The following is a 24,035-nucleotide window of genomic DNA, read 5'->3' as shown; positions in this document are numbered from 1 at the left end:
AGCACGCTGGCTCAATACCAAAGCAGGCAGCAGGCCAGGTCATCCCTTGACTTTACAAAGGAAACTGAAGGCTAGAGGAGAAAAGTGATTTGCCTGAGGTCATCTAGGTTGTAGTAAGTAGCACAGATGGGAGGCTAAATCCATCTTCTGCCTTCAAATCCAGTGTTCTTCCCACCATATGCTGAGTCTTAGCTTTGTACTTACATCGTGTATATTTAATGGCAACAGAGAGGAATATGGTGGATGTTGCATTATAAATAAGAAACTATTAAGAGCAAAGAACATTGTCAAATAAATGTATGACTGGAAAAACAGTTGGACTGGTCACCTGGGAAGAAGGACCAGACTGTGTATGCGTTGGCATCTTCGTGAGGTCAAGAGAAAGCAAAGAAGACCTCGAGCTCCTTGGCTTTCCCATCACATACTTGCCTGCCTCCTACCTCATGATGTTCTTTTATGGGAGAGCAGGGACAAGAGCTGCACAGAATGGGCAGGCTTGGATGGATTATAATCAGCATTTCTGGGGATAGGGGCACTGCTATTATTCTGCTTGAATAATAAACCAATGAATTTTATTCCAAATTTCTAATTAATTACCTGAGTTGAGCTCCAGGTTAACTTGAGTATTATACTATATACATATATGTGAATATGTGTATATACAGGCATCACATATGGTGTAGTGGACAGAATGACCTAGCATTGCCTCTGGCAATTCTGGCTGTATAATCAGGGGAAAGTCTCAGGGCTATAGACAGCTATTCAAGTCTAAGTGTAAGGTGCATTAAAAAGAACACCGGATTTAGAAGAAGAAGGACTAAGTTCAAAGATCATCTTTTGCTCTTTCTGCCTGAGTAAATTTAATCTTAGTTTCCTCAACATTAAAATGAAGGAGTTGTACTAAACCACTCAAAAGTTCCCTCACGGGGGGCAGTTGATGGCTTGGTGGATTGAGAACCAAGCCCAGAGACAAGAGGTCCTTGATTCAAATCTGACCTCAGACACTTCCTAGCTGTGTGACCCTGAGCAAGTCACTTAATCTCCATTGCCTATCTTTTACTGCTCGTCTGCCTAGGAACCAACACACAGTATTGACTCTCAGATGGAAGGTAAGGTTTTAATTAACAAAAAAATAAGTTTCCTTCCAGTTCTAATAGAATGAGATAATAATCTTAAGTTATAGTCAAGTTACTAATTTGCATCAGTGGAGGGAATTTTCATGCTTTGAGTTTCTCATTCAATAAAACTACAGAAAAAATATGCACACGTACTTTTGAAGGTTATTTACCTCTTTTCCAAAATATGCTTCATTTACATTTCAAAGAATCTCCAAATATGTTGGGAAAGAACACTGCTTATCTTCTTTACATGTTATGCCCCAGCAGCTGAATGTTTAACTCGTGTTATACGTAGCATAAGAGAGAATAAAGTTAGCATGAATGCTTCAGAATAATTCAATGAGAGTGAACAACATCAAGGCTTTCATCCAAAGAACTTAACAATTAAGAAACTAGAGAATACAGATTCTACTCAAAACGTATGCAATGTTTAATTGTTCTCATTCTAAAAAGTTATGTAGATTAAATTACAGTTTTTAAAAAATGCCTGTTTTGGACTGCAGGAGAGGAAACATATAAGAAAAACAGCTGCTTGAACGCATGGGTTGGGGTGGACATGATTGGGGATGTGGACTCGAAACTACCGCACCAATGCAACTATCAACAATTTGGAAATAGGTCTTGATCAAGGACACATGATAAAACCAGTGGAAATGTGTGTCGGCCATGGGTGGGGGGAGTGCGGGGGACGAAGGGGAAAGTAGGAGCATGAATCATGTAACCATGTTAAAAATGAATATTAATAAATGTTTAAATTTTAAAAAATGCCTGGTTTATAATGTGCCTGGGGAGAAGAAATGGAATTTGCTACATAAATTAAAAGTATAAAGTGAAGTTTTGTAGCCTGGGGTAGTATTCAAAGTACCTATTAACACCATATTCATATCATATAATTATATGGTTCGAATGACCAACAACATGGTGAATCACATTCTCCTTGATTCAGATATTGATTGAAGAGATTAGATTGAGGCTTCGAACAAATTAACTTCAGTATGTCAATATCTGGACCTGCTGAACTAAAGACAATGGGTACAAATCTCTCTATCTCTCTAGTATTTCAAATATTCACAGGCTGATGGATGAATTGCTGAACGGCATTGGTACTCACTCACTTAACATTTTTTAACAGCAATAATTGAAGTCAGGATACCTGAGTTCTGACCTCAGCTCTTGCCATGGACTAGAGATATGACCTTGGATAGATCACTTCAACTTTGTGATTTCCAAATTTTTCATCTATAAAATGAGAGAAAAGAACTAGAGAATCTCTAAGGTCCCTTGTGATGACACACACACCTAAAAAGAAGGATGCCTGGGAACTGACCAGTTAAAAATATTTTTTTGCATTGATAGTAATAATTCCTGTCTGGAGAAGAATGCTAAGCAATGTGTTTAAGAATAGGTTCTAATATATCTCCTTATTAATCTTATGGTGTTCTATCAGAACTTTTTATTAGCTGGCACACCCACAGTACCATGATAATTAGTAATCATAATGCTGCCCCTGAAGTCCTATTAAATCCTAAAGTGCCTTCTCAAACATCAGAGAAATAAAGTGGGCAAGGGATTAGAAGGTAGTAGAATAGAAGACACTATGGAGCTGCATCATTCAATTGTAGAGTCAAGATAGGGAAGAGAAGGAAGTAAAAGACAGACCTGAAAAAGGACTGAAGGTTGGATGGTGTGGAAATTGCATCAGAAGTAAACAGTGTTAGGAAGGATGAGACACTGGGCAAAATGGAATGAGGAGAATTTTGTCATTTTGGTAGAGGGATATGGGGGAGTTTTTCTGGGGGGGGGGTCTTTTTTTTACAAAGAACACAAACACAGATAATGGTGATATCCAAGGAATAAGCATCCCCAAACATCACTTAGGTTAAGAGAAGGTCTTGGTGTATCAAGGTCTGAGAAATTAGGAGATTAGGATGAGTAGAGAGCATCAGTACAAATGTTGAAGCCTCCTAGTATAAAAGCAAGAGTTGGGGAAGAGAAAAAGGTAGTGAGCCACATATTAAATGCTTTGAGAAAGGTGGGAGAATGAGCTAGAGGCTAGTGGTCAATAAATATCATAATATGTACAGGGTGAAAAATGACGAGAGCATGAGCTTCAAAAGGAGATGTGACTGAGTGATGATGACCAAGGGATAGTCTGGAAGTGACAATGGAGAATAAGTACTATGATCCCCACTTCGGGACCAGCGTGTTAAGGGATGTAAGAGAAGATACAGATAATACTAGAAGATCATCAGGAGTTGAAATGCCATCTTCAATGAATGCAAATAAATGGAAGGAATATGAAAGGAAGAGTTTCAGAATGAGGAAAGGTTTATTCATTATGGAATGGGAATTCCAGAGGGACACATTGGATGAGATATACAGAATTAGAGTGGGACATAAATGATATTTGGCTGATGAGGATGGGGATGAGAAAATGAGAAGTAGGAAGTTAGGGTAGTTTACCCTTAGGTATCTGACATTATTAAGTTACAATAATGTATATGTAAAGTGCTTTGCAAACCTTTTACCATTTGATTCATTCACAAGCCTGTGATGTAGATACTATTGGAGATGAGGTACTGAAGCTAAGAAAAGTTAAAGCACTAGCCTAGAGTCACATAGCTAGCAAGTGATGGAGGCAAGATTTAAATCCAGGTCTTCCTTACCCTTTCCACTATATCATTGCCTCTCTAAAAAGGATTTTTTATTTTTTTTATTAATTAATTAATTTAGAATATTTTTCCATGGTTATATGATTCATGTTGCTTCCCTTCCCTCTTCCCTCCCCCAATCCAGAACTGATGAGCAATTCCACTGAGCTTTATATATATAAATATATATATATATATATATATCATTAACAAGGACTTTTTAAAAAGTTTTGATGAAATACCATCTGTATATGAGGAAAATTAATTGGCAGTAGTATGAAGGATAAATTCGAGGGAGTGGGGACTGGAGGTAGCAGAAAAAAAGGGAAAGGAAAGGAATTAAGCATTCATTAAGTACTTACTATTTGCCAGGCACTATGCTAAGTGCTTCTATAAACTACTTGATAGGTAGGGAGGCCAACTAAGAAATTGCTATAATAAACAATACAGGAGAATGGCCATGAGAGTCTATACCAAAATGATTATAGTGAGAATAGGAAAAAGGGGGAAAGACGTTCAGATATATCAGAGACAAAATCAATAGACCTTAAGTAACATCCATGTTTCTGAGAGGGGTTCAAGCTGCATCACAGAATTCCATAGTGCCCCCCCCAGAACTCCAAGGGAGGGGGCAGTTAAGGGCAGTTGGAGTCCTGGTTTAAAAGCCAGGTCACCCCTCTTGCAAGGGTCTTGATTCTTGGCTCTTGGCTCTTGGTACACACACTCTATGTAGCTTCAGGGCTGAGGCATTCAGTCTCCGGCAGTCAGGGGCTGCTTTACTTTGATAGCTAACCTCAAAGATAGACCTTCAAGCAAGATCACTGTCTATCTTCAGTTTAGCTGTTTAGGTTTTAGAAGGAAGATTATTTAGAGGCTTAGATAGGAGTTTAGCCATTCAATATACATTCCTCCACCTCCCCCCGGGGAAATGTGTTGCTAGACTGTACTTAGTAGATTCAGTTAATTTACCTTCCCTCCCCTTTCCTCAAACCTGGTCCCCTTTTCCCTGTTCCCAGTAATGATTAACTTCATCAGTTTTGTGAAAGATAGAGCTTATATCCAGTTAACTTGGGGTCATACTTACTACCTTCCTTTCACCAAGCCAAGTAATACATCCAAGCTGGGGCTGAAGCTGCCTCTGCCCTAGAGCCTGTTGTCTGATCAGTAGAAGACCTTAATCTCATACACTCCTATCCTGTCGGAGAATAATTTAGACAAAGAAAGTTATCGTCACAAAGGGTTTAGTCCCTATGCACTTACCATCTTGGCCCAGAATTTACCCAGCTTGAATAACCTCCATAACCAGCTCTGAAAGTATTCTGTTAACTGTTTCCAATTGCTTACAGTGTGAGGGGAGGTGGAGGAGTACTCTGCTTGCTCTTGCCCCTCCCATCCAGTCAAGTTTGCCTGCTTCTCCTCTGATCTGGGACTGGGGAGGAACCATTGCCATCTGACCCTAAGCCTACACTTGTCAATTGATTGGATATATCAAATAGAGAAGAATGAGTAAAAAATCACTGGTGTTTCAATCACTGGTCACTAGGTGAAGAGTGGCATTTGATATAATGGAAGTGGGCCATGAAGATCATCCATGTCCAATCTATGTCTTCTTGTCCTGTCCTTTGGAAAATGCTCCTGAGATGATCAGCTGAATATACTGGGGTGAAGAACTTGGTCTTTCAGATCTAATACACAGTCATTAACTTGGACCTAGAAAGGCACAAGAGGTATCATAGTCTAATTCTTTCACTTTGTAGATAAGAAAAATGAGACTTAGAAATGTTAAAATGACAATAAGTAACAGAACTGAAATCTGAACCCAGGTCCTCTCATTCCGAATCGAGCACTTAGCCTACTATATCACACTGCCTCTCAATCCAAAAGTCAAGTTGTTTATCAATTCTCTTACAATCACTGCATGGCCTGCCCGACTCCTTTTTCCAATCATATGATTCCTTGATGATAGGTTCATACTACTTCTATATGCCAGTCATGGTTGATAATACGCTGCAGTCAAATCACACCAACTATGCATATGCCATTGCTTTTTTTGGTTATCATTTATTTTTACATGTAAAACAAAATAACATGTAACACAACAATACTGTATGTACAATTTGTTATAAAAGTGTAATAAATTATAATAAATATGCTTATCCAAGAGAAACAAATTCTTACTTTAGATATATCTAAACATCTCTCATTCCTTTTTTTCCCTCCTTCTTATCCATCTACCTCCTCCCTCCCACAAAAGGCAAATACAATTATATAGGTTGTACATATATAATCACATAATACGTATTTCCCTGTTCATCATGTTGTGAAATAAGATATTTATTGCTTATACTAGAGAAAAATTCATGGAGGCAATAGAGTTAAGAAAGATATTTTTTGATCTGCATTTTGAATCACTCAGTTTTAATTCTTTGAAGTTATTAGAATTAGGTATTGTTTGTTTATTAGAATTAAGAAATTATTATTATTAATATTTATTAGAACTAGGAAGTCAGAAGAAAGAGTTTGAGGAAAAAATAAATTCTATTTAGGGAATGTTGGCTTCAGGGTGCCTTGCTCCCAGGCCTTCTCTGTGTGACTTACAGGCACTATCTCCAAGCCATACTTCATGCTTCTCTTATCTGTGTAATAATAAACAACTAGTTCATTGACCCATGCTATTGCACTGTACATTAGGAGTTGGAAAGGTATTCATGGGTTCACCTGGCAACATAATCCAGGAAATGGAATTTAGAATACTGTTTTCTATGAATTGCTATCCAAGGTTTAATACAGAAATCAGCACTCTAGAAATACACCTTCTGCACTATAGCTATAGCAACCAGGCACCTGATGAGAAGCAAGCCCCACATCCATGCAAACAGCTGCTATGATCACAAGTCCCTGAGTTCCTTGCTGTCAGGCCCAGCCCAGACTCCTCTTTCTATTCCATTTTTCTTCTTCTGTGGCCCAGTCAATTACTCATTATCTTCCATTTTCTCCTTTGTTCAACTAAACTCATTCATTGAAACAGATGTAATATGAATCATTTAAATGTTGTCAATGAGTCTTCTTTCCTAGAGAATCTTCTATCGTAAGTCATGACTAAAAAAGAGTGCAAGAGTTTTTCCTTATTCTAAGAAATCCACGTGCCATTTACCAGATAAGAAAGATGTTAGATTAGAAGGAAGTAACTCTTTGGCCCCTAAAATGATTCCAAGTGTTAATATCCTAAATTATTAGTTTTTTTAGCTAAAAGTCAAAAAGAACACTTACTGCAAAAGTGAACCCTTTGCACCCTCTTTTTTCCCCCATCTTTGAAGAATCAAACATGTCATTGGAAACACCAAAACCTGAAATTTGTAAGATCTATTTGTATGACTTGAGTCTCTGTTATAAAGAGAAGGAATGCCTTGAGGTAACCTCTAGGACTACCATATAACGGTCTTCATAAGCCGGGGAAAGTCACTTCATCATCATCTCCACTAAATAACCATGAATCACTTTTAACCATGGAGAATTCAGGAAGAGCCTGCCATATTTCCTCTAAATAGGTTTCACCGCATGAACCCAAACCAAAATTATAGAAGGTCTAATAATTCTCATCTTGCAGAAGTACTACAGATTCTCAGCTTGACTGACCAAATCATGTGCTACAAAATCGGTCTGGATTTTGCCTCTGAATCACAGCACAATGTGTGTACACATTAGAGTTATTCTCAGGGCAGGTCTTTCATCTCAGAGTAATCAGGTGGCTGCCTTTTGAGCAGATTCACAGATAGGAAGTTGTTAAAATATTCCAACTCTTTGGGCATTCTTAGGTAAAAGATCAGAGTGCAGGTAATGATGTATATTCAAAGAGCTAGGCATCCACAAGAGGATCCTAGTTGTTTGGTGTGGTTTTTTTTAAAGTCACAGAGATTTAAAAATCATATCCAATATCATTTTTTCACCCAACCAAAGATTGGTTTATTTCACTGGAATTTCCATTGCATTAGAAAGCCTAATGCAAATAGTTTTGTGTACTAAAGTGCAACACAATTTATAGGGGGAGGAGAAGAAGAAAAGGAAATAGGAAAGACCATTAATTCTACTGAATGGACAGAACCACAGATGTAAACAATACTAAATGTATCACTTTACCATATGTGCAACAGATTCTCAATACAAAAGAGCTATTTAAAGACATGTTACTTTAAAGTTAAGAAAAAGCATCAGACTCAGAATATCTGCAAAGAACGATGCTGCACATAGTAGTGACAAAGCAGATGGTCCATATGTTGAGGAAGGCAGCTTATGTTTTCTCTGTTGTTCTTCAAGTCATTCCCCTCTGTGCTGTAGTCAAGTGACCAAAATAAACATGAATTCTCATATCCTTCTTAACATGGGCATACCATGTCCTTTTTCAATGCGTCCAGCACTCCCAGCAATCTTACTGGTTCAAGGACTTCACAGGAGACTAACTGGCATCACTAAAAAAGAGAATCTTGATGAACAAAAGTAATCTTACCACTTCTGGGAGCAGCCTTGTTGAAAGGTCATGGATGGCTTTGACCACTATACATATAGATGACAGAAGAAATATCACCCCCAAGATCACACAGGCTCTGCAAAGAAACAAAAAGTTAAAAATCTTAATTTGCAACATTCCACTTTACAAAGGCATTAGTACAATCAACAATGGCCATGAAAAGGATAAAGACAGCAAATCTGAAAAGGTTGGATCCCAAATCTCCCACTGAGGCTGTACATGATTCCCAGAGTTCCCAGGAAGGCAAAAACATAGAGCTAAAAGGAACCTTATGCACTTTCTAGTTTGGTCCCCTCATTTAACAGTTGAGAAAACTGAAACTCATGAGGGTAAAGTGACTCCCCAAGGTCATACAGTGAATATAGCTGGGCTTATATTCAAACCAAAGCCTTTGAACTAAATAAATGAAGGGCTCTTGTACCTGCTATGTACCAGGCACAGTGCTAAGTACTTTACAAATATAATTTCATTTGAACTTCAAATCAACCCTGTAAGGTAGATGACTTTATGATATCCATTTTATTGGGGAAACTGAGGCAAACAGAGGTTAAGTGATTTGCCCAGGATCACATAGTTCAGGATCTGAGGCTAGATTTGAATTGGTGTCTTCTTGATTTTGATCCCAATGCTCTAGCTAACATGCCATCTGTGCTACAACACAGATACCTAATAATTAATTTTTTACTAGACCAGATACCACAGGTTAACCATTAAAAGTCAGCACAATGTGAAAAACACTTACAGAGCTTCAATAAATTCACAAAAACAATGAATTTAAAGACTATAGTAAACTTCCAGAGATCATTGCCCTGTCTTGCAAAGAACATTTTCATCCATCCAAACCAAATGCAATCTATCTTGTGAATTTATTATAGCTATGAACTGCTTGATTTAAGGCAAATGGAGCCCACTATGTTTCTTTACTTTGCTTTTTCAACTGTGCATTTCCTGAGTTTTTAAACTGAAGTAAACCACTTTAAACAAGTCTAGACAGCTGAGCTCTCTCATGTCTGGCACCCACTTTTGTTACACGTGTCCTACAGGAGGGGTAAACACTTCATCATACAGCTGACAAATAAACAAAAAACACCAAATATGGTGCCACTGTATGAACTGATTTATCAAAGCAGCCTCAAAAATTTAGACATTTAAAAGACCCAAGAATTTAGGGGAATAGAAGAAGTATCCTAACTTATAAAATGAGAATACTTCTTGTAGGAGTCATTCAAGGAGAAGTTTAGTGACAATAACTCCTAAATCTATGCCTAGGAAGGGGGGTTAGGTGATATAGTAGGCAGCGCTTTAGGCCTGAAGTCAAAAGGAACTGGGTTCAAAACTGGTCTTAGAAGTTTCCTAGCTCTGTGATCCTGGTCAAGTCATTTTAATAACATTTGCTTATCCCTTGCCATTCTGTCTTAGAGTTGTTACTAAAATGGAAAGTAAGAGTTATGGGGGGGGGGGGTGAAGACTATACCCAGAAAGAAAACATTGAAAGAATTTGACATTTGAAAAGAGAAACTTCTCAAAGCAAGAAGGCCATGAATGTTTGAATTAAAAACAGTAATGAGAAATCTAAAGAAATATGTTTTTCAAGACATCTGGATATAATACAAAGCAAAAATTCAATTCAACTTAACGAGGATCTAGTAAGTGTTTACTGTGTTCCAGGTATTATGCAAAGTGCCAGGGATATAAAGATTTTTTTAAAACTCATGTATACCTTCAAGGAACTTACATTCCATTGGAGAGAAATCACATACACACAGATGAATATATGTGGATGAATAAAAAATAGATCTTAAAAATAATTTCAAGGCAGGGAATATCAACAATTGAAGGGGTCAGAAAAGGTCTCCTATAAAAGGTGACATTGGAACTGACCATCTAAGGGAACTGGTGATCCCCAAGAGGCAAAGGGTGGGGGGAGCGAGAGCATTCCTAGCATATGAGATATCCTGTGCAAAAGCAAGGAGTGTGGAATATTATTTTTGGAGGGGAGAAAAATGTGGGGCAAGTAGACCAGTTTGTTTACAGTGTAGAGCACCTGAGAGGCTTTCACCTGGAATTAATTGGGAAAGATTGGAAGGGGGAACATTGTGAGTTTTCAAATAATAAGTTGAAGACTTAATATTTTATCTTAGGGGTTATTGGGAGCCACTAATCTTCTAATAGAGGAGAGACATAATCAGACCTGTGCTTTTAGATTATCAGTTTGGTAGCTATTTAAATGATGGGCTAGAGAGGCAGAAAAGTAGATGCAGGAGAAAAATTATGACTATTCTAACAGTCCAGGTTATGATCCTCTCAACTAAGAAGATGGCCATGTGAGTGAAGAGAAAGGGATAGATATAAAACATTGAAGAAGTAAAATCAATGACTTCCTACCTTATTAGATATGGATCAGTCAAGAAAAAATGATGAAGGAAAAGAAGAGTCAAAGCAGACTAAAATTTTGCAATCATAAATGACTAGAATGACAGTGGTATTCTCAATATTATCACCAACAGAAATAGGGAAATTAGAAAGAGGCATTCAGTTTGGGGGGGGGGGTAGGAGGAGGCAATGGGTTTTGTTTTGGATACTCAGAATTCAAGATGGCTATGGGACTCCCAGGTGAACATCTGAAGGTCAAGAGAGAAATGAGGGCTGGATTTGTAGATTTGGGGTGTCACTTGCAAATAGATGATAGTAGAGCTCATAGGAACTAATAAATTCACAGAGAATGGACTAGGATCTAGGATCAAGAAAGGATCTAGAAAAGAACTATAATAGATACTCATGCATAGAAAAATAGGACACTGATAATGATTCTGCAAAAGAGACTGAGAAGATTGGCCAAAATGATAAGACAGCAAAATGACAAATGTTATAGGGGATGTGGATAAGTGGGGGATACTGATACACTGTTGATGGAACTGTGAACTGATCCAACCATTTTGGAGAGCAGTCTGAAATTATGCCCCAAAAGTTTTAAAACTGTATATCTTTTGACCCAGCAATAACACTATTAGATTTATTTCCTAGGATGATTGAACAAACAATAAAAGAATTTACATGTTTAAAATATTTATAACAGCTCTCTTTGATACCCATCCATTGATAAATGACCAAACAAGTTGTGGCATATGATTGTGACAGATTAAAATTGCACTGTAAGAAATGTCAAACAGGTTATTTTTTTAACCCTTGTACTTCAGTGTATTGTCTCATAGGTGGAAGATTGGTAAGGGTGGGCAATGGGGGTCAAGTGACTTGCCCAGGGTCACACAGCTGGGAAGTGGCTGAGGCTGGGTTTGAACCTAGGACCTTCTGTCTCTAGGCCTGACTCTCACTCCACTAAGCTACCCAGCTGCCCCAAACAGGTTAATTTTTAAAAAAAAAACATGGAAAGACCTATATGAAATTATGAAGAGAGAAATGAGCAGACCAAGAGAACAATATATACAGCAACAGAAATATTATTTGAAAAATAACTTGCATATGTCCACCTCCAGAGAAAGAACTGATAAATAGAAACAAGTGCAACATAGTTTTGTAGATAGATATCTTTTTTGTCAAATGATGCCTTTTGTACTGTACAGAAAGGAGAGAAGGAGGGAGATAGCTGGGAACTTTAATATAAGTAATTAATTAATTAATCAATCAATTAATTAATTAATTAAAAGAAACAGACTGACAAGGGTTCACAAAGGTAGAAGGGGAGCAACAACCTGAAAGAAGAAAGTATCAAGGAGAAGAGGTAATCAAAAAATACCAAATGTTGCAGAGGATTAAAAAAAATCTAGTGGATTTAGCAGTAAAAAGATTTCTTATGATATTGAAAAGAGGATGTCCATTTGGCAATGAGTTTAAGAAGCCAGACTGAATGGAGTTAAAAAGTGAGAAGATAAGGAAGTTGAGAGAATAAACAGTTTTTACCAGGAATATGGCTGTGAAAGTGAAGAAAGGTATAGGAAAATACATTAAGGGGTTGTTTGAATCAAGTGAAGACTTAATGGATGGAGAACTGGGCTAGGCAGCCAGGAAAGAGCCAATAGAGGAAGGAGTGAGAAAGAAACAAGGAGGGACAAAGGAAAGGAGATGAAGAGAGGGGGAATCAAATAACTAAGGGATCAAGAAGAGATGATGTCAAGGACACATGTGGAGGGGCTGGCCTTGACAAGGAGAAGGGGTACCTCTTATTCTACAACTATAGCAAAAAGGAGAAAGTAAAGGAATGGCATCAAGCAGGTATGAGGTGTGGAATTGGGCAGAAAAGGGAACTCAAAAGAATTGGCTCTAATTTTTCAGTAAAATATAAATCAGAGTCCTCTGCTATAAGGGAGGGGAAGAAGGGCAGTATGGGTATCTAGGAGAAAGAAGAAAGGGACTAACATATAGCAATGAGGGCCCAGTCAATTTTAGATAAGATACAATTTTGTTGGACCCTGTTAGCAAGATTATGTGACTTCATCCAGTGGGTTTAGTAACAAGAGAGGTGGGGCAGACACGGTGAAAGATAGGAATTATCCAAAATTGGGAAATAGACTTAGTAAGAGAATCATGCTAAGCTAGAGTAATATATGACCTTAGAGACTACTCTTCATGAAGGAGCCCAAAGGAAGGTGTTTAATAAAGGAAATCTAATACTATGTAGAAAAGAAGAAAATATAGCATTGCTAATTTCAGAATAAAATGAAGAGAGAAGATGTGTGCTAAAGGCAAAAAGAATGGCATAGGAGAGGTTCAAGAACTAGGGAATAAAATATCACAAGTTGTGGCTGAGGCAAAAAGACAACAGTCATTCTAATTTTATCAGTTCATTATCCTTATATGTGGCAAATTTAAAAAATTCATTTGGTTTCCCCATAATTCAACTTATTTGACACAGTTTGTGTTCAGAGAATCCAGTGATTTTAACAGTAGCCTGAATGCCTTATGATTAATAGGAAAACCATGAATGTATATGTATAGATCTGCATATAAAGTTGTATTGACATACACAATTAAATATGTATTTCATATGCCTAGACTTCCTCAACTATAATCCAGGGATTCCGTTGGTATAGTCCAAGCACGATAATGTTACACGATTAAATTAGATTAGGAAATGCTGATAGTCTTTTTTTTTTTAACCCTTGTACTTTGGTGTATTGTCTCATAGGTGGAAGATTGGTAAGGGTGGGCAATGGGGGTCAAGTGACTTGCCCAGGGTCACACAGCTGGGAAGTGGCTGAGGCCGGGTTTGAACCTAAGACCTCCTGTCTCTATGCCTGACTCTCACTCCACTGAGCTACCCAGCTGTCCCCCTGATAGTCTTTTAAACTGATAGAATTCTTAATCATCTTAGCAAAGCAAAGTAAGCTTCTTAGCATCTGTTTCATGGAATTACAATCCATAGCCTCTCAAATTCAGATTTCTTGCTATTCAGACTAAATGCTTTTTAAAACACAGAAGTGAACCCCAAAAAACCAATATAGTTACAGGCTTTATAGTAATTTCAAAAAGAATAAGATGTAAGGTGGAAAAAAAGGAAAGGACAATTTAATAATGATTAAGAAGAATAAAAGCATGAGAACAGTACACACCAAGTGGGCTGAAAGCTCCACCTAAGCCAGACCTTTGTAATGAGACACAGGAAAGAAGATACACTTGAATGTAATTGATAGCTAGCTAATATTTATGTAGCACTTGAAGTTTCCAAAGTACTTTACAATTATCATTTCATTTAATTCTCACAACAACCTTAGTAGATAGGAGCTTCTAATATATTATTAATTTTATAGTTGATGAAATAGAGGGATAAATTAAATAAATCAATCAATACAAGATTATGTAAGGGTAAGGTCCAAGGCAGGGTCTGAACTCAGGTCTTCCTGATTTCAACTCTAGTTCTCCATTTAATGTGACATTTAGCTGCCTTTAAATGTAAAAGGAGGTCAAAAATCAGATGATGAACAAGTAGCTAGTAAGCACCAACAACATGCTTTTCCCTGAAAAAGAATAGAGTAAAGAATTCCAAACTGGGACTTGTTCACATAAAGCAGAGAGATCCAGGGTCCCGAAAGAAAATTCAATAGGACAGAGGAAGCACCATGGACAGCAGCTTTGTGAAACCAGGTCAAGGAAGAAGAAATTGAAGGATCAAAAAGATAGAATAAGTTAGAAGTAATTCCAAAAGCCTAAAGAGAAGGGAAAAGGGGAAAAAAATCTGTGGCACTTCCATGGCACTGGAAACAGTATAAAGAATATGAATATGAAAAATGAGAACAGTAGCCCTGAAATTTAGTGAACAAGGCATAGCTGAGATAATAAAAATAACATTGAGGTCTTTAAGCAGAATCTAGATAACCTCTTGGTCAAATATATTGTAGAGCAATGGTTCCCAAACTTTTTTGGACTACTGCCCCCTTTCCAGAAAAAAAATATTATTTAGCACCTCTGGAAATTAATTTTTTTAAAGTTTAATAGCAATTAATAAGGCAGATAAATGCACCTGTGGCCATCACCACTTCCTGGATCACTGCATCACCCACCAGGGGGCAGTGGTACCCACTTTGGGAATCACTGTTGTAGAGGGAACGCCTGCTCAAGAATAGGTAAGATTGGATGACCTGAGGTCACTTCTAACTATAAGATTCTGGTTTTACTTGTAATGAATACACTCAAGCTGGCTAAAGAATTTGTGTACCCACATCATAATTCATAACCCTTGTTGCCTTTTATCTGTTGAATTTTAAAATAGCATTTCCAGTTTATTACTTTCCACTGGAGACTTTGATCCTTGCTAAACATGTGAGTCCATTTATAATGTAATTAAAATTTGTATTATGGACAATAGAATGTTCTGAGAGAATAAATGTATATTTGGTGTTCAGTTATTTCAGTCATGTTGGACTCTTTATGACCTAATGTGGGGCTTTTGGGGGCAAGGATACTGAAATGGTTTACCATTTCCTTCTCCAGCTCATTTTATAGATAAGGTAACTGAGGTAAACAGGGTTAAATAGCTTGCTCAAAGTCACATAGTGTCTGAGGCTGGATTTGAACTCAAGTCCTCCTGATTATAGGCCCAGTGTTCTATCTAATATGCTGCTTCCAATGTGTATTTACAAAAATATATTTTTTAAACTATCCCTTTGTTGCCCTCTTCCCCTAACCCTGCTCCAGCTCATCATGGGATGCATCCTAGGCAACTATCTGCTTTGAGGTCTATGTCTAGTCTCAACTCTATGTATGCACCAAACATTTTCTATTATGTAGAAACCACTTCTTTCCCAAAGTCTTTTGTTTGGTGAAGAATGATGAGAGAAGTAGGACATTACTCTTAATATATAAGGTCTGCCAGGCTGCTCCCAGAATGTGGGCTATAACCCTAAACTGAGATCACTTTGAAAGGAGAAAAATATGGATACTCATTTAATATATTTCTGGGGGAAATATACCCGTACTTGAAAATAATTTGGTCCTGCAGGGAGAAAAAAGATCCAAGTCTAGATTCCCAAAATTTATTTCCATTTTCAGGGAATGTATTGTGCAAAATCACTGGGATAATTATCAAACTATCATTTCATCTTGAACTTATATGAAAAAAATGGCTTCTAACAAATTCTAAAAGATTAGCTATTGCCTAGCCAACTCTATTTCCTCAAGAAACTAGTAGAATGGCTAGTTTTTGAGTACAAGAGCCATAAAGGCAAAAGAGCTTTTGTTCTCCTCTGGAAACCAAAATCAGAATGTTCCAATCTAAATTTGGAGTTTTCTTCAGTTTTTAAAAACTCACTGGGTTCAGAGAGCTTCCAAAAGGAATATGGATAAAATAGGGAGAAAAATAATCATCTCTATCTTAATTACACAAAAAGTCATTTAGATATTTTTTTTTTATCCTGGGACTCCATTCTAGGAGCATAGGGCCACAACCAGTAGGCAATGGGTCGCTCAGGGTCACCCAGCTGGGTAGTGTCTGAGCCCGGATTTGAACCTAGGACCTTTCGTCTCTAGGCCTGGCTCTCAATCCACTGAGCTAGCCCAGCTGCCCCTACTTTAGGTTGCAGTTTCTTTAGCAGATGTAGTTTTTACAGGGTGGGGTTGCTAGCCCCACGCCCAACCCTCCTCCTTTTTCATCCTGGCTAGGGACCATCCTTGGCCCAGGAGTGGTAAGGGTGGGCAATAGGGGTCAAGTGACTTGCCCAAGGTCACACAGCTGGAAGTGTCCGAGGCCGGACTTGAACCTAGGACCTCCAGTCTCTAGGCCTGGCTCTCAATCCACTGAGCCACCCAGCTGCCCCCATTTAGATATACTCCCATCTAAATATACAAATACAGTGTGTTGTAATAGATTGATTGCCAGTTTTTTCATAAGAAAGAGCTGGATTCATTTCTGACTTTGGCACATACTAGCTGTGTGATTTTAAGTAAATAACTTATTTGCAATACCCCCAGGCAATTCTCTAAATCTGTAAATTAAAGACAAGTTACTGATCTCCACTACTGGAAGGAGTTTATAAACTGGGAACTCCCTGTACTGAAGAAATGAACCCTTCTTCCCTCTATCACCCTAAAAATGCACACACACACACACACACACACAATGATACAAATAAGATAATGGAATTATTTTTGCATCATGAAGGGATTCCTTTGCAAAAGGCAATACTTAAAGGTTTAAATGAGAGAGGCTGCCTACTACTGTAGATTATCACTATGCCTGATAACCTCAGATTGTACTAAATTGCTAATGAGTTCTTAAAAATCGTTTATGAAACAATCTAGGAAAAGGAAGATTAGAGAACCTTAAAGTCAAAGGGTTAGGAGTCAATTGTCTACTGAAGATCAATCAGAAATTCTAAAGAGATCTTTGAAATGAAGTATAAGTCAATAAAGGCCTACAATTTGATTTTTTTTAAAATTTTTTTTTAAACCCTTGTACTTCGGTGTATTGTCTCATAGGTGGAAGATTGGTAAGGGTGGGCAATGGGGGTCAAGTGACTTGCCCAGGGTCACACAGCTGGGAAGTGGCTGAGGCCGGGTTTGAACCTAGGACCTCCTGTCTCTAGGCCTGACTCTCACTCCACTGAGCTACCCAGCTGCCCCCTACAATTTGATTTTGAGAAATTGACTTTGCACTTAGCAAAGAACTTCCCTCTTACATAAAAGAAAGCACACCTGTTCTATTCTGACTATATATCCACTACTATTTCTGTAAAGCAAAGAATCAAAGCAGAAAATGTCTTAAGATCCATTTCTGATCCAAGATGCTTGAAATTCTGTCTCTCTTTAAAAAATGAGTCACCTAATCCTTTATAATCCAAGAGCCTGTCGGAGCTCTTTTTACATTTTTAATTTTCCTTCTGAAACTGTAAATTTAAAAGGAACTGTCAGGCTTCCTCTAACATTGTTGTCAGCCTGTACCTTGGCACTTATCTGATAGCACAGCAGAGGTGGCTATTATTAGCAAAGAAGTATGATGCTATATTTAGCATTTTATTAATAATATATTATGTTTACATAGCATCTTTCCTCTCAGGCACTCAAAGTTCTTTGCATATCAGGTCATAAATCCCTTGGAGGGCCTTTACCAGCAGAGTTGTTTGGAGAAGGGAAGGAGGGGAGGGAAGTATCTAGCTTTTTAAACAAGTTTAAATGCAAGCGTTTAAGAAGTTCATCCAAGGTCCCTTACTGATTGCCCCATCAATTTAGAAATAGAATCTATATTACTTGATTTACAGGCTGGGGCTCTGACCTGTAGACTATCAGGCAGGCTCATGTTTTGGGCCATCCATGTGACAATCTTAAAACATTCACTCCAGAGACTATGATGAGATCTAGGACACTGCCTAGATTCTGGTCGGGAAGAAGCACAACAAATGTTGCTTACTCAGTTGTTTCCTTGGTACTTTGCTCCTGTCTTGGAGTAAAGGTGGAAATGTTTGAGAGAAAGGAGCTGGAAGGAAGGAGATGAAAGATATAAACAATATAGCCCGATCTGCAGACCCAACTGGGTACCCAGAATCCTGCTGAGCAGTTATACTGGAATGCAGATGAGTCCAAAGAAACCTAATGGAGAAAAAAGCAATCTACCCCAGGCTACTTCCTTGTCTACCCTCCCCTGATAAAGCAAGAGACAATTTTGGAGAGGGATTGGGGAAGGGGGAGAGTTTTATGAAGGAACAGACAGGCCAGCTACCATCCACTGCCCTCTATAGTTTCATAATGGCCACATTGTCTTGAATTTCAATTGTTCTTGTTTCAGACACAATCACTGTTTCCTCAAAAATAGTTAAAAGTTGTCATATTTGCACCCTATTTTAAGGGTGTTGGGTGCTATTTACAAATGTGATCGGGCACCTAGAAGTGTAATTAGTGGAAAGCATTAATTTTCAGCTCCAAAGGTGGGACATTAAAATCTGCATAGATAGTCAACTTCTTACATCAATTCCTCCCTCCTCCCAGTGCATGGTAAAACCTTCTCATAGTTGTTATTGAGTTGAATAGCTAGACTTTGACCATTTTATGCACTTGTGGGACTTCAGCTCTTATTACTCCAGCCTAATTTATTTTTATCTTCTAAATTCTAAACTATTTGCCTATTTTAATAGAAGAGTGAAATTCAAAACGAGAGTTATGATGGACTTCTTTCTGCTTTTCCATCTTTTACTTAACTTTAAAATATGCACTCCTAGCAATTCATCAAAAGAATTCAAAATTTAATGGTTAATATTTGATTCATCAAAGTATTAAAATATTCCATAATAGAGACCCTTCTGGTTTCAGTAGCTATGTGGCACAGCAGATAAAACACTGGACCTGGAGGAAAACCTAAGTTCCAATCTTGCTTAAGACAGTTACTATCTATGTGACCCTGGGCAAGTCACTTCAACTTACTCTCATCTACAAAATGGGGATAATGAATGAATAAAGCATTTATTGAGCATTTCTCATAAACAAAGCACTTGGATAAGTGCTAGAAAGACAAAGAGAAAATTAGGAGTCCCTACTTTAAAGGAGCACACATTCTAATGGGGAAGAAAACACATGGGAGATTTCAGCAGCACATCACATAAAAATATCCCAAGATCTTTAGGGCACAGGGCAAAGCACCTACCTCCCAGGGTTGTTGTGAGAATAAAACATTTTTGAAAGCATTTTGCAAACCTTAAAGTGTTATGTAAATATTCATTATTATTATTTATGCAAATGACTTAAATTTGTAGCCAGTGATGAAAACTAAAGGATCAAGTTGTGAACACCTACTGTATTTATGGATACTTAATAGTGGATTGGGCATAATACTAGCAAGGTCTTTCTCTGCCTTTGTGTATGTATCCCACCAAAAGGTAAAGCAGTCAACAAAATCCTTTTTTTTCAAAAAGAATGAGAGGGTTGGAACATTGGGAAGAAGATTACCAGTAAACATAATGATGATAGTGATAATAGCTAATAGCAGCTCATTAAGTTTCACAAAGCGCTTTGCATACATTATCTTATCTGGGTCTCAAAACAACTCTTTGAATTATATACTACAGGTATTATTTTCCCCATTTTACAGATAAGGAAATTGAGGCTTAGGAATATTAAGTGACTTGTTCATGGTCACATATCCAATGGCAGAGTGGGTATATAGAGAAGGATCTTTCTAACCCCAAGTACTACAGCCTATCCATTACACCATAGTGCCTCAATAGAGGTCTTCCAGTGGAAACAAGAGGATGACTGATTGGCATCATTGTAGAGGAAATTCTTGCTGAGGTAGGGTTTTAAGTAGAGGCAATATGGAATTAATTTAACTGGGGTTGACTTAAATGTTTCTATGGTCTCCTCCAAATTGGCATAGCATGGTGGAAAGAGGACCACAGTCAGAGAACCTGCCTTTGAGACCTTAGATTGGTCACTTTGCTTCTCTTGGTCTGGAGAACTCAAACAGGTTTTCTTCTTGGTAAAAGGAAGGGACTGTGGAGAATAAAGAATGAAGTATCTCCATTTTTTCAATATATAGGAGCAGGGACATAAGTGAATTATATAGAGGGTGGTGGCATGAAGAGGGAAGTTCAGGAAATGTATATTCAGAAATGACTAAAGCGAAAACAAAGACAATGAGAGAACTTTTTAAAATAAAGTAAAATAAAATGAAGGAGTCAGACTAGATTATCTCAAGTTGTTTTTCAGGTCTAAATCCTGTGATCTATGATGCCAAGCATGAAAACTGAAATTTTCCTCCAACTCAAAATTTTGGTGATTATCATATAACTAGGTAGTTCTTGAATGGTCTCTGGTGTCTTTCTGCCTTCTTTTATGTACCCTTTCACTCTGCAGTGGGTAAGACTCCATCCCTAACTCTTCCGGTACCAGAGTTCTCAGATTATTCTTTAGTTATCTGGGTACATTATTCAGACCCACTAATCCCAAATTATTCTTCCCCTTAGCATTCCTAACCCTTCATACCAATTTCTAAAGGTGCTTAATAAATGCTTGCTATTTGAAGCCATTTGATTAGTAGACAGGTTAGCAAACCCCTGTGTGATTTTAAAAAATATCTTGATAACCATTTCAATGTAATTGGTTCCTTTTGTAATCCTATATATTTTATTTTATGCATTTTAGAAATGAGTCCATGAGGCTTCTTCAGACTGCCAAAGGGATTCATGATGACACAAAACAGGTTAAGAGCTCCTGCTCTAAAGATAGAAATTTTAAAACAGTAAGCAATAGTTATATAAGGATGATTTCTTCATAATGAACTAAGGCAGTGATGGGCAAACTTTTTAAACAGGGGGCCAAAGGAAAGGAAATGCTCATCTGTCAGTCTGTTTCTAAGGCAACTCTTTCAAAGTTTCATTGTATTTTATTCTACTCATTGTATTTGTCAGATTAGGAATAATGTCGCAGGGCCAGATAGAACATTTCAGTGGGCTGCATCTGGCCCACAGGCTGTAGTTTGCCTATCACTGAACTAAGGTAATGAAACCATTTTACCTACTCAACAAGATGAAAAAGATATTTCTGGTCTTGAGTTTTTCTATGTCCCCACCTAAATCTCCTAAAGACCAAAGTAGCTTGCAAACTTGGAAAAGTTCAGAATGAAACCCAGTGCTAAGCCTAGACCTGATCCATTTTGGGCCACAGATATGGACTCCCCTCCACCTCCTATCACTGATCCACTGAAAGGCTTATGTCAGGAACAATCTTCTTGATTAGTTGGAAGTTGAAGAAGAATGTGCGAGTAATATTCCTAAGAATATATAAGTGGAATCAAGTTAAGTATATATAAATGGAATCAAGGAAAAAATGGAATTAGAAAAAAGGAAGTATTGGGGAAGTCTCTCGCTCTCTACAATCAAAGAAAATAAATCAGTTCTGGTAGGATGAATATACCAGACTGACATCACTTTAGGGATGTTGAAGTTCCAACTAAATCCAAATCCAGAGAACTATTTTGGGAGACTGGTAAAAAACAATAAGGGATTTCTCCCTGCTGATTCCACTACTCCAGGAAAACAGATTAAGAAGTACTTAAAGGCACAGAGAGACAAACAAGTAAGTACACCAGTTAAGATAGCCACTGCTACCAAGAGAGGCCATTGTATTTTTCTTTCCTTTTTTTCTCCCACATTCAAACTTCACTAGCTACTTCCTGCTTCTCCTCTGATACCAAAGCAAGATTTAACACATGGTTTGTCAAGGTCTTGATTATGTGCTAGGCACTAGAAATACAACAAACAAAAGTAAAATTGTACCTGCTCTCAAGAAGTTTACTGTCTACCTGAGTGAGACAACATGGATGTATATATATGGGTATATTCAAAAGAGATACAAAATAATCACAATGTAATATTTGTTGGGAAGGCACTAGTAAGCACTAGAAGAGGGAAAATCAGAAGACATCATCTGAGGGAGTCCCATGAAGGAAACTTAAGCAGAGGTCAGGAGAAAATTATTTCAGGCATGAGAGACAGCTAATGCAAAAGCACACAGGCAAGAGATGGAGTGTCATCAATGAAGAATATCAAGTAGGTTAATCTGGCTGGATTGTAGTATACCTGGAGGGGAGTTAATTAGTCAGGCAGTAACCATTTATTAAGTGCTTTCTATGTGCCAGATATAGTGCAAAGCACTGGGAATGCAAAAAAAAAAAAAAAAGGTTAAAAAAAGGTTAAAAAAATTCTTGCTCTCAAGGAGCCCGTAGTCTAATGGGGTCAACAATTATGTACAGACAAACTATATATAGAATCGACTGGAGGCAACCAACAGAGAGAAGGCATTAGAATGAAGGGAAATGGGAAAGGCTTCATGAAGAAGGTAGGATATTATCTAGGGCTTGAAGGGAGCCAGGGAAGCCAGGGAGAGATGAGGAGGGAAAGAACTCCAGGTATGGAAAAAAGGTATTGAAAAGGCTTAGAATTAAGAGATGGAGTGTCTTGTTCAGGGAACAACAAGGAAGCTATTGTTACTAGAATGCAAAGTATGTGGGGGAAAGGGGAATATAAGAAAACTGGAAAGGTAATTATGCAGGATTCTGGTTGCCAAAGAGATGATTTTACATTTGATTCCCCTTGTAATGATTTAAATTCTTGAGGCAATAATTCTTAATTTTAAAGTAGTTTATTAACTGACTGATCAAGATATCCTAAACTGGCCAGTTGACTCCCTCCACAATCTGAATGGACACCTAAGAGAGCAAAAGAATCTGAATATCCCTTGAGTAGGTACCTCTATACCAGTGATGGTAAACCTTTTTAGAGAATGAGTGCCCAAACTTGAACCCTCATGTCGCATATGAGCCCCTTGCCCTTATCCCAGGTAGGGGAGGGAGGAAGCACTCTCATTGGACTGCTGGGAAGAGGGGCAGGTGATGTGAGGAATGTCCTCAGGTGCATGTGGAAAAGGGAGCAGCCTCTTCTGGCACATTCTGGCACATTCCAGCATATGTGCCATAGGTTCACTAACATGGCTCTATACCCTTTGTGACCCCACCACTAAGTCCCTTTCCTTGGTATCCCAAGATATCTCTGATTGGTAAATAGCCACTGAGGAGGTGAACTTAGTGACCACAACTCTTCCCTCATCACAGAAAGAAGCAGGTCTTTTTTCCATAGAAAGAAGATGCCAACACTCCTTTTTCTCCTCACCATGTGACTTGATCAGTCCAACATGGCTGCAGAGCTTACTTAATTTTTCAAATGGGCCCCCAGTTCACCAAGGCTAGCCAGCCCTGCCCTTAATCCTTTTTTATCCTTTTAAGATCTAAACAAAAGAAAGGACAATTCAACCCAGTTTCATAGCTTGGGGCAAATACTTGTTTCAGACTAACTCTAAAATCAGACTATTCTTGGGGTGGTATGGAAGGGCTAAAGGGAAAATTATTTCACAAAACTATTCTAATCCAATATTAATTGTCCATATTCTACTATGTAGGGAGTGGTGATGCTACATTTTTGGAGTGGTAAAAAAGATCTCCAATGCTAGTCTCTGGGAAAGAACAATCCAGTATCCCATTAGTCAGGACATAAAGAAACGTAAGTGGAAATGGATAGGACATACGCTAAGAAAACCTGAAGACAATGTAGCCAGACAAGCATTGAGCTGGAACCCTTCAGGGAGGAGGAAAGTTGGAAGACCAAAACAGACCTGGTGAAGATCTGCTGAAAATGAAACAAAAACGGTCGGAATGACATGGGCCCAGCTGGGGGAAGTTGCCCAGAACAGAGTCCGTTGGCGTGAGATGGTTGCGGCCCTGTGCTCCTAAGGAGTCAACAGGAATAATAA

The 24,035-nt window shown here is 38.0% G+C and overlaps 1 protein-coding gene across 1 annotated transcript in view; it reads right to left on the bottom strand.

Moving 5' to 3' along the window:
• TMEM163 (transmembrane protein 163) overlaps nt 1-24,035 on the bottom strand; it is a 295,232-nt gene that overhangs the window by 73,902 nt on the left and 197,295 nt on the right. The window contains exon 5 of the mRNA XM_044666616.1: nt 8,274-8,370. Coding sequence (XP_044522551.1) covers nt 8,274-8,370 — 97 coding nt within the window. The remainder of the gene's footprint in view (nt 1-8,273; nt 8,371-24,035) is intronic.

This window comes from Gracilinanus agilis, chromosome 3 (assembly GCF_016433145.1).
Source record: "Gracilinanus agilis isolate LMUSP501 chromosome 3, AgileGrace, whole genome shotgun sequence".
NCBI classification, from domain to species: Eukaryota; Metazoa; Chordata; class Mammalia; order Didelphimorphia; family Didelphidae; genus Gracilinanus; species Gracilinanus agilis.
The sequence above is the reverse complement of the archived record's forward strand: the minus strand, read 5'-3'. Positions and strand labels throughout refer to the sequence as shown.